This window comes from Neopelma chrysocephalum, unplaced genomic scaffold, assembly GCF_003984885.1.
Source record: "Neopelma chrysocephalum unplaced genomic scaffold, ASM398488v2 Primary Assembly neopelma1_77, whole genome shotgun sequence".
Taxonomy (NCBI): Eukaryota; Metazoa; Chordata; class Aves; order Passeriformes; family Pipridae; genus Neopelma; species Neopelma chrysocephalum.
The window spans coordinates 8,729,081-8,739,700 of NW_020897738.1; the positions used below are offsets into that span (position 1 = coordinate 8,729,081).

The 10,620-nt window shown below is 43.2% G+C and overlaps 1 protein-coding gene across 5 annotated transcripts in view; it reads right to left on the reverse strand.

Annotated features, from left to right (window-relative positions):
* LOC113970592 (septin-2) overlaps positions 1–10,620 on the reverse strand; it is a 33,850-nt gene that overhangs the window by 4,524 nt on the left and 18,706 nt on the right. For all 5 annotated transcript variants that reach the window (XM_027689704.1, XM_027689703.1, XM_027689702.1 and 2 more), the window contains 3 exons: positions 9,387–9,470; positions 8,389–8,446; positions 2,939–3,032 (listed from right to left, as the gene is read on the reverse strand). In XM_027689704.1, coding sequence (XP_027545505.1) covers positions 2,964–3,032; positions 8,389–8,446; positions 9,387–9,470 — 211 coding nt within the window. In that variant the 3' untranslated portion in view covers positions 2,939–2,963. The remainder of the gene's footprint in view (positions 1–2,938; positions 3,033–8,388; positions 8,447–9,386; positions 9,471–10,620) is intronic.

Sequence of the window (10,620 nt, forward strand, 5' to 3'; positions counted from 1 at the left end):
TCTGTCCATCCCTCCCCTCTGGAAACCTGGAGCACATTCCCTGGGTGTGATCTTTGTCACTCAGCCCTGAGAGCAAAGGAGACTGCCTGGAATAAATTCTCCCTTTGCCCTTCCCATAAACCCTTTAAAGCTGCCCCCATTCAAAAGGGATCAGGCAAACCAGACCTTCCAGTCATCCCATCTGGGCAGCACCTCATGGGAATACACACTTGTCAGGCTTTTTGGCAAGGTTTTGAGCTTAACACTTTTTAATCATTCTGCAATGCCAGACTCCTTCTAGAAAACCCCAAAGCATCCAGCAATCTCCTCCCCACCCCAAAATACATCTGAAACCAGAAGTGGGTATTTCACATACTTGGATATCAGCACATTTCATTACCCTACTGCTTATTCTCCAGCTCTCATCTCTGAAGGTTTTTACACCATACTTCTCTTTTCCTAAAATACCTGAAAACATCTTTATATCTGTGCTTTATGTAGGGAAAAATATTTTAAGGGACTTTTGAATAAAATAAAAAAATACCTATGTATCCAAAATAAAAAGGAGTGAAAATGGTAAATTTTATATAAGCTGTCTATAAAGTCACATATTTTTCTGAGCATAAAGATAAGTAAGGGTGCAAAAGAGCAACTGGAGAAGAGACTGTGCTTTCAGTAGCAGAGCTGATCCTTTAAAGTTCTTGTAAAACTAGAACCCGAGAGATGTTCAAGATAAGCTGTGATAGAACAAAAAGATTGATATCAAGTATATTTAAATTTGTTGTCAGTTTGGTTCTGTTAACCACTGTGTTAATTACAAGTTCCCTGGTTTCTCTAGAAATAGTGAGTTAAATAAAATACAGCAAATAAATCTGATGGGAATGCTGGAGGTTGAACTCGTCATTCCTCCTGAACTGCAAAGTCACTTAACATGCATGAGAGAAACCTGCCTAGGGGTAAGTGCTGGGTGAGGATTCACTTCAACCTGCTGCCAGGATCATACAGAACTACCCTGGCTCAGCAGGACTGCAGCTGCACTTCTGACTGTGCATCCTGGCCAACAGCTTACACCAAAAGTCTGTCCATCAGCATCTCAAGGGTAACAAAAAATAAGTTCAAAACTCTTTCCTGAAAGCAATCTGTCAAACATGATTTCCACAGCAGCTGCAGAGATGGAGCTCAGCAAATTCCAAAGGAACAGCAGGACCTCCACGTGTGAAGATCTCATTCAAATCCTTCCCAAATTTGTCCCCACTCGGTATTTCAGACCAATTAACTCCCTCGAGATTCAGTTCCAACTGAATCACAGCAAGACCATGGGAACACTCAGTTAAAGCTGCCAATGTCCCCTGCTCAGCAGCCTCAGTGGTGCAGCTGCAGCTCAGCAGGGTGAGGTACCCACAGGGTGACACTGCCCTGGGCACACCAGCACGGCCTGGACTCTGTTTGCTTCTGTAGCCATGGCTGCAAACTCAGCCTGGGACAAACCATGCTCCAGGTCAGCTTTAGAAATACCAGAGCCAGGACTGCCAGAGGCTGGGAAACAGGGAATCTGGGGCATTACTGGGTAGCCTTTAGTGGGAATACTCCATCCCATCAGCCCTCAGAGCCTGATCTCACAGCAAAGCCAGCAGAGGACCTCGAGACAGAACTCTGAATGTATCTGCACCATTTGCCATCCTCTGCTCTGCAAACAACTATGGGCAAGGTTATTACACCTACAGTGGGTTTCTTCTGACTGAATATAAAGGTGCCATGTGATTAAACATGATCTGTAAGTTGCACAAAGAATTGAGTACCAACCATTGACACTGCATCAGCTGTCCTGCAGCAAACAGCCACTGCTGTGCTCAGAGTTGGGCCATGTGATGACAAACAAAGTCACCATGAAAACCTGGAACCTTCAGCTCAGACTGAAACATTTCCCAGCACTGAACAGGCTCCTGCCCAGGGAATGAGGGCCGTGTGTCAGACACTGCTCCTGCACACACTGCATGGGCAGCCACAGAATTATCCTCAGGGTTTAAATTCCAGCATCTTAGATGGAAGTTGGAAGACATGATGTGAAGACTCCTCTGTCTTCAACAGCTGGAACTGTGACAGTAAGAAACCTGAGACTGCATCACTTCTTTCCGTTAACTATTTCACTCAAGGATCACAGTGAACATACCAGTAAAACCATCAACTTCTGCTTAAATCAGAATCCAGTGAATAAGTTTATTTCTTAAAGTTTTTTTTCTTCTTTATGTAAACAGGAAGGCTGAAGGTTCAAATAAAGGCAACAAAAAAATCTCCTTATTTTAGGCTTGGAATGTTGGCAGCTGCCACGAGGTCATAAGGGATAATATAATCCATTTTATTCAAGCTTTACATTCCACAAGGCCAGCAATCACAACTAGAGTATTAAGCTGAAGTATTAAGCAACAAGACTCCTCATATCCTTCTGGTTTTCATTCTTGCATTTAAAAGAAGAATTATATCAGAAGGGCTGCATTCTGAAGAAAGAACTAATATTTGCTACAAGAATGTTTTTCTTTGCTCGCTCTGATCCCACCTCATACATCACACCCACCATCAGGGGAGTCTGTACTCACTGCACACGACCAGCTTGTAAAATTCTCTTTGGTTCTTTGAGAAAACTGTTGTAAATGCAGCAGCCTACATACCCCAAAACACCCTAACTACTTTTGTTTACATAGAAACAAATTAATTTTCTGAGGAGCTTGTGCTAACAGAAACAAAGCCACGTGATCCAAAAATAAGGCACTGAGGACAAGCATTTACAGGTCTTAAAACCAGCTGCAAAGGTGCCATTTGCACAGATCTTCTTTTCCAGCCTGCCCAGAACACCACTCATTTCTCCTCTGTAAGTAGTGAAAGCAAGTCCAAAGTGCAAAATTAACAATACCCACTGTGAAAGCCTAATGTAAGAGGAGAAAACAAGTGAGAAGAGCAGTACCTGATGCATCCAGGCGTCAAACACCTCAGTCATCCCCAGGCTTCATCCTCATCTGGGCCTGCATCTGGGCAATCATCTCCTGCATGCGGCGCAGCTGCAACAGAGACACCCACTGTTAAACCAGGGCAGGAGGGGGAAAAAATCCAGGAAACCACAAATCTGCTTCTTCCATGGTAGGATGCAGATCCTGTTTTCTTCCTCACAAGCTCAAAATGTTCAATAATTCACATAATTGAATACTTTGGTTTTCCCCATCTCATACTCTTCAGCTCATTACATCTGACTTTCACGGAGCAATACTTATAATGAAAATGAAGCTATAAAGTCCAAACCTTTGCTGTTTACAGACCTGTGAATCCCCATTTAATGTACAGTAAGAAAGGCCTGTCCTTTTGGCATGCAGACATGCACCTGAGCCAGCTGGAGCAGCTCTGCTCTGATACAAGTGCTCAAAGCACAGGACCATGCAGGAACACTCAGCCTTTGGCCAGCAGAGAACTCGGCAAATCTTTAGCAACAGGAACAGCTGAACATGCAGCCAGGATTTAAAAACTACTTCAAAAGAGAAACATGTTTATAAAATTTGGAAAGCCAGACTAAACATATAAAGAACCAATAATTTTTACATCTAAACAATGATTTTTCATGGAAATAACTGTTTTCTTAAGGCATTTTCTTATAACACTTATAAGTTAGTTTCCATCTCATAAAAGGCCAGTTATACATAATGGGGTTTTTTGGTTTGGTTGGTTTGGGTTTGGGTTTTTTTTTTAAATAACATTAATTGGAACAAATGTTCCTAAGAAAGAGGAAAGATCACTAATAGAGATTTTCAAAATGTATATGCAAATACCTCTAATTTGGTTTACAAATGACTGGTACTTCCTTCCAAATGCAGGTGGGGAAGCTTCACATACAGAACTGCAAATGTCCTGTGTTACAAACTGGGAAGGAAATGGGCTCCTATTTCCATGCACATTGTATAAAGTATGAGTCTGTCTCAAATTGGAGGTCATGTAAAAATCTGAGGCTTGTACAGCAAGCTGTCATCTTATTGAAGCAGTTAGAGAATTGCTTTCAGTTATTTTCAAGGAGGTCAGGGGGAATTCTAACTCAAAACACAGTGTTCAAACAATCACACTGTACTTTCATCCAGTCAACCACATTAACTATTGTGACACTCATCACTCATCAGATTCAACACAAAAGAATCTGAGACAAATACTTGATTGCATATACGTGGTGTTGAGCTGTTGGTTTGGGTTGTTTGAAAAAAAAAAAAAAACCACAAACCAAGAAAAACCAGAAAGAAACATCACAGAACAGGAAAAACAAATTGCAGGTGCCCATCTCACTTTTCCTTGCCTGGTCTCAGATATAGATTTAGGAAATGGTAAGAAACTGAAGATTGACTAAAGAGTAAAAAGCAGATTGCAGCATAGCCAGCAGTAACAGAGCTTGCCCAGAACTGGCTGGCTTATGTACTTATCCTCTTGCTGCAGCACAGGGTTCAGGAGAGGCTAATTCAGGTTCCTGTGACTGCAGCAGAGATGCCCTCTGACAAAAGGAGATTCACACAGCAACAGCATGAGATACAGCTAAGTCTGCAAGGATTATTATAAACCCATCTACATCTTTCTGCTAAATACTCAAAACAAAAAGCTGCTGATCAGAAGGATGGCATAATGCTGCAGGAAGGAGGGAAAAAAAGCAGAAAGTTTCAGAAGTGAGAGCTGCATTGATTCCATGATACAACAAAAAAGAGGTTTCAAAGATCCATCTGTAAAAATGTAAGACACCTGGTCTTTTGCACTGCCTCTCTGCAGATTTACCACCAGAGTAAAACCAGCTTTTTGGAAGCTCTCCTACTTGAGCTTTCCCAAGAGCACTCCAAGCAGAGCCATGAAACATTCCCAAAACAGCCACTGTTCAGTAGTGACAGGGGAAGGTATTGCTGCCCAGGTACTGTGGGCATTGCTCAAACACAGGACTCTGCTAACAGCCAGCATCATACTGCAGGACTCAAATACAGCACTGAGACTTGCATTTTCTTAACCTTCATGGATAAAAATATGCCCATACCATGAGGGAAATCAGATGCTGCACAGGACACAAATGTAGGCAGCACAAAAGCCCCAGCAGACCCACTCTGCTCTAACATTAATATTGGAACAAGATTGTCCTTTCCCATTCTCATGGGGAGTTTTTGAGACCTACTGGTGAAGTCTCAGTCTCCTCCATTAGCTAAGTAATGGCAAGTTTCTGAAGCTATTTTAGTGTAATTCAGTAGAAAAACTTTCAGGCACAAAGCCTGTGAAAAAAACTAGGCAAACCCAGGCACACTGTTGTCTCCTGTGGCCATTGGGAGATAAATTTCTTTTCCATAAGGAAAGCTGGCAAAAAAAAAGAAAAAAGAAGAACAGAAAGGTACTCAAGCACACCTTTTTTTCACTGCATCCTGGGCTGCATCAGCATTTGGATTTGCTTTTCACTGAGCATTTGCTATACAAATAATGGTTGCTTTTTGCTGTGAGACTGTGGCTCTCGAGCTCTAACCAAACTTACAACTACCAGTTTCACAACAGCATTCTCAGCAGACAACCTGTGAGCAACAACAGTTACCACAGTAAAACCTGGTCCCATAACTACAGGACTGAAGTGCTGCAGTCAGGGGGAATGGCTGAACTCGGGGAGGATGCACACCTTGGGCAGGACATGGTTTGCACAGCAGGAACCCTGGCAGCTCAGGAGGGGAGTTAAACAAAGAGAATCCAGCTGCATTGTGCTCGAGTGGTAACAATTCCTCAAGCAGAGGATGGGCCATAAGAGCTGTTCCTCCACATTACAGCACACACCAAAAGCAGCTCATGTTCACCTTACTGGACCTCCTGCACAGACAGAAACAATCCTGCTATTAATAGAGGAGAATGTAAAGAATCACACCAAAGACTGGCACTGATGTCACATCCACATCTGTGTTCCCTTTGCTGTTGGGACTGCAAGCATCAAGGCCATAAAATGACTTTGATCCTTGTAAGAGCAGCATTAGTACATTCACACTCAGCCCCTGAAGAACAGATGCTACAACATGACAGCACAGGGCCAATGCACACCATGGAAAGGAAGCCAGGAAACAATGTTTGGAGATCTGGGAAAACAAATCACTCCTGTGAGTTCTCAGATAACAAAAGGCAAAAGAATAAACTTAACCTTGACATAAACACCTCTTAGTTTACTTATGCCAGGACTAAAATTTAGTTCAAACTGTCATGTAACTACTGCAGCAACAGAAAAACAGGTCATCACTTGCAAATGAGCAAAATCACAAGAAGATGGAGCAGTAAATCCAAAATGACAGATTAGCAATTCCAGATTGCTGAACTGGGGACCACATCCTTTGGCATAATAAAAGATCATTTAGCAAAAGTGATGCCTTGATAAAGATGATCCTGGCACTTGCCCAAGCATTCATTCCTCCCAAGGTTATATAAACCTCACAGAACTGTAAATAGAACTTCAAGCACCGTTACTGATGGGAATGCAAAACAGGAGGGGAAATGGATATTTGTTTTCTCTGTGAAGGCCATGGAATGCAAGCCCATTTCCTCTGTGCCTCTTTCCTCCACAGATTTTTCCCAGTCTGAACCTTAGGGATGATTTTGAGATGAAGGGACTTCATAGCAGCTTATCTACAGAGGATTCAGCAAAGCCTCTTGATCTCCTTGGGGCAGCAGAATGCAGAAGTTAAAATGTATTTGTTTTTTCAAGTTCTAACCTAATCCTCTGCGACTTCAGCAGCAATTATTCAGAGATGATTAGCCCCAGAGGAAACTTCCAAAGACTGTCCTCCAAGAAATTCAAAATTTCACCCCTTTAGCCATGTTACATAAAAGACACATTCCACATTATATATGTATATTGTGTGTATATACATATAAAACTCTATCTGCACATTCACACAGAGTGGTCAGAATAGACCAGTATATAACAATGTGCCTGCCCTATCATGAGTTTCCAGAGGAAATGGTTATAGGAGAATTTTTTGAGACATAAATCTTAAAATAAATAGTTCTAAAGGATACCCAAGTTGCTACTTAACTATTAGACATGTATGATTTATAAAGTTCAGATAACAGGAGAAACAGTCATGACTTAAAGTCTATTGCCTGAATCTCGGAAGCATTAAGGGGGAAAAGAAAACCCAAAAGCATTTTCCCCAACTGCTCCTGGGAGTGTCCAGGACTGCTGGGCCAGTTGCTGGTGCTGCTGCTCTGACACACAGAGGGCACAGGAGGCACTGACTGGGCACACAACACTGCACAGGAGGCACTGACTGGGCACTGCACAGCTCCCACTCCTGCAGGGGCACAGCCAGCCCACAGCTGCTGGAATGGAGTTATGTAGGGATAAACACCCAGCTCATTCAATCTCCACTAATTCATATCATTAAAAATGGTGATAATGAGCTGCTTCTGCATTTCCTTTTAGGAACATTTTTGCTATTTATGTCAGTATGCCAGGGGTAGCCAATAACTAAGCAGGGTTAGCTATTTTTAAATATCGATGCTATAAAGGAAGAAGGAAATGCACAGGCCAAAGCAACATCATTTCAAAAATTTCCATGTATGGGAGTCATTCTTTCACCTCAGAAACACACAAAACTGCTTGCAGTTCTTTATTTCTTACTCCAAATCACTGCACATATGCACTGATCTTTTAAATCACACCTTCCTGCATTTATGGACTTGGATCCAAGCTGAATTGGGTAAAAGATGGATAAACACTAAAAAAAACCCCACTATCTTGCAATTGGCAGAAAGCCTTCAGTTTTCACATTGCAAGCAATCATAAGCACTGGCAATTTACTCCTTGAATTTAAATACTGGGCTAAAAGTTTGAGTCTTTACAACTTTAGCGTAAATATATTAAGTTGAAAGGCCTTAGCAATAACTTGGAACCAGAGTGAGAAATCAGAGTCTGGAAACACCAAACCCATAAGCTGAAGATGCAACAGAAATACTATTAAGTCAGGATTAAGATGAAAAAACATTCACATTTATTTTATCATGGAAGTTTTGAGACCCAACAGCCTTTTTCTACTCTGTAGCCATAAAAAGCAATGTCCTGGTAACATGCTTGCAGTGAGCACCTGCACATCTGAAATGACCTCAGACTGTCACTGGTTAAAGCAGCACACGTAGCTGACAAACAGCAACTCATTTCAATACTTGAAATAGCAAATATTCCTATGGAAAATTAGCACAGGAATGAGAAGAGATAAATATCCTGCCTAGCACCAGGAGCCCAGGGGCCACCTGCCATCCACAGTGCCCTGACTGACCCAAACTGTGCCTGGGCAGCTGCCCTGTCCCACAGCTCCAGCTGCACACACTGACCCTGCAGCACAGCATCTCACACCAAAGAACAACAGCTTTACAGTTCCCTCTTACCTCAGCCTCCTTCTGCTGCAGGATTCTATCCTTGTCTACCACCTCCTCTTCAACAGGCCTATTGAAGAAAAGAATGCATTGATAGTATAAAACACAGAAGTGAAAATCTCTAAGAACAGATTCCAGGCTCATTTTTCAATTAATGTAACATCAACAAAGTCTACATGTCTCTGCACAGGGGAAATGGGGACATTCTTAAACTCATGCTTCCCTTTTGTAAAGGGCCATCTTTACCTCACCAGCTCCTGCTATTCACTCTCCATTTCTTAAAATTCCATTTCTTCACTGCTATACGGATTTTTTTGCAATTTAATGAAGAGATTTCCCCCACTATCTGCCCATGGTACAAAAATCAAACCAATAAAAAGCTGCGTAGGTAATTTTCTTTTTTCTTTAAGATCAAAATGCTTTGCTGAATACTTAAAGAACAAGTGGAGTATGGACCAGTTATTATCCATAAAGATGCAGGAAAGGTAGATGCATTTTTTTTTGCATTAAGTTGCCAAGGACATAAATCTTACCAGGAAGAAAAAAAGAAAAAATAAATTCCATAAAACCCACAGACATTATCAGCAAATTTTGATTGGTCAAAACTTCTCTCTTCAGCTCTATATGCAGGAGCAAGAGAACAGCCCCCATGGCAGAGCTGCAATAACTGGAGCAGCAGTGTCCTGCCTGATCAGGTAAGCTGGGGCCTGTTTAAATGTGCCCACTGTTTACTTCCTCCAAGCAGACATCATTTAATAAAACCTGTCCTGCTTGCAGCCCACTGCTTTATCACACTGCAGTTAAAAGCACAGAGAAAAGGGAATGGGGACAGAACAGCCATGTGTAAGCACAGCACCCTGCTGTGCATTGCTCCTCTTCCAGAAGTGTTCCATACAAGTGTCAGTAATTCCACAGATTGGAATCTCATGAGAAACAACCAGGGATGAGCTGGGAGGAAGAGCAAGCCCCATGTCCCAGTGGAAGGAGGGGCTCCCAACACACCCACTTACTTGCCGGTGCGTTTGAGCCGCTCCGAGCGGAAGTTCTCGTAGTGCAGGTCCTGGGTCACCTCCTGCAGGTCCTGCATGTGTGTTCTGGAACAGGCAAAGGGCCATTGAACACTCTGTCCATCCCATCAAAGGAAAGAAAATCAACCCTTTTATCCTCTATTTCTGTTTTATCTAACAGAGGCATTTCCCAGAGAAGTAAACCCTTGCAGAGCCAGCCTGCCATGAAGCCACAGAGCTCCCTGGTCTGGAATTCACACCCAAGTGCCCCCAGCATTACTCTCCCCAGACCCAAAGCACACTGTCCTTCTCTCAGTCACTGCTTTAGGTGAGTTGTTTGTACCGGTCTTTGCAGCATTAACAACCTTGCTCAGACAGTTATTCAGAAAAATCCTGTAATTCCCAAAGTATGTTATGAATCTGAAGTGCTGTTCAGTGTAATCTGTAACTGAGAACTGGGTGGAGCTGCTTGGCTCACACAACAGCTGACACTGCCCAACGCCTTCCAATTGCCAGGGAAGAGGAAAACCCGTTTGCTCCCAGTGCCCAGCAGAGGGCAATCCCTGCCCAGCCAGGCTGACTCGGGAACCACACAATGGAATTCCAAACAACAGCAGAGCATCGTTTTTAAAAAAAATCCCTGGGACCCATTTCCGCAGGCAGAATACCCGTATCAGCTGAGATCAGAAAGGGGCGGGGCATCACATGGAACAAAGCCCTTCCTGGACTGCCAGGAAAACTGCACTTGGCTTTTAGGAATACTTTTCACTTGGAATAATATTTTAAAAGCCTCCCTGCCCACCGACTGCACCGTAACAAAACTTCAACTGAAACGTAAAGCCATCAGATCAGTTCTCATAAAGGCATAAACCCACATATATCTGGCAATGTAAAATACAGACAGTGTTTTCTGAAGTCGGAGATCAGAGGGTACAGCAGCCCAACAAGCTGCAGGGGACTGAAATGTCACTGTGCACTGCCATGAGAAGCAGTTTTGAGTGAAGGATTCGTGCTGTTGTAACTGCAGCCACTGTCCCAGTGAGGTCAGCCCCAGAGAGGGCTCACTGGCAGCGAGGGCTCACTGGCAGCCCCAGAGAGGGCTCACTGTCCCCATTGTCCCGTTACTCACAGCCCCACAGAGGGCTCACTGGCAGCCCCACAGAGGGCTCACTGGCAGCCCCACAGAGGGCTCACTGGCAGCCCCACAGAGGGATCACTGGCAGCCCCACAGAGGGAT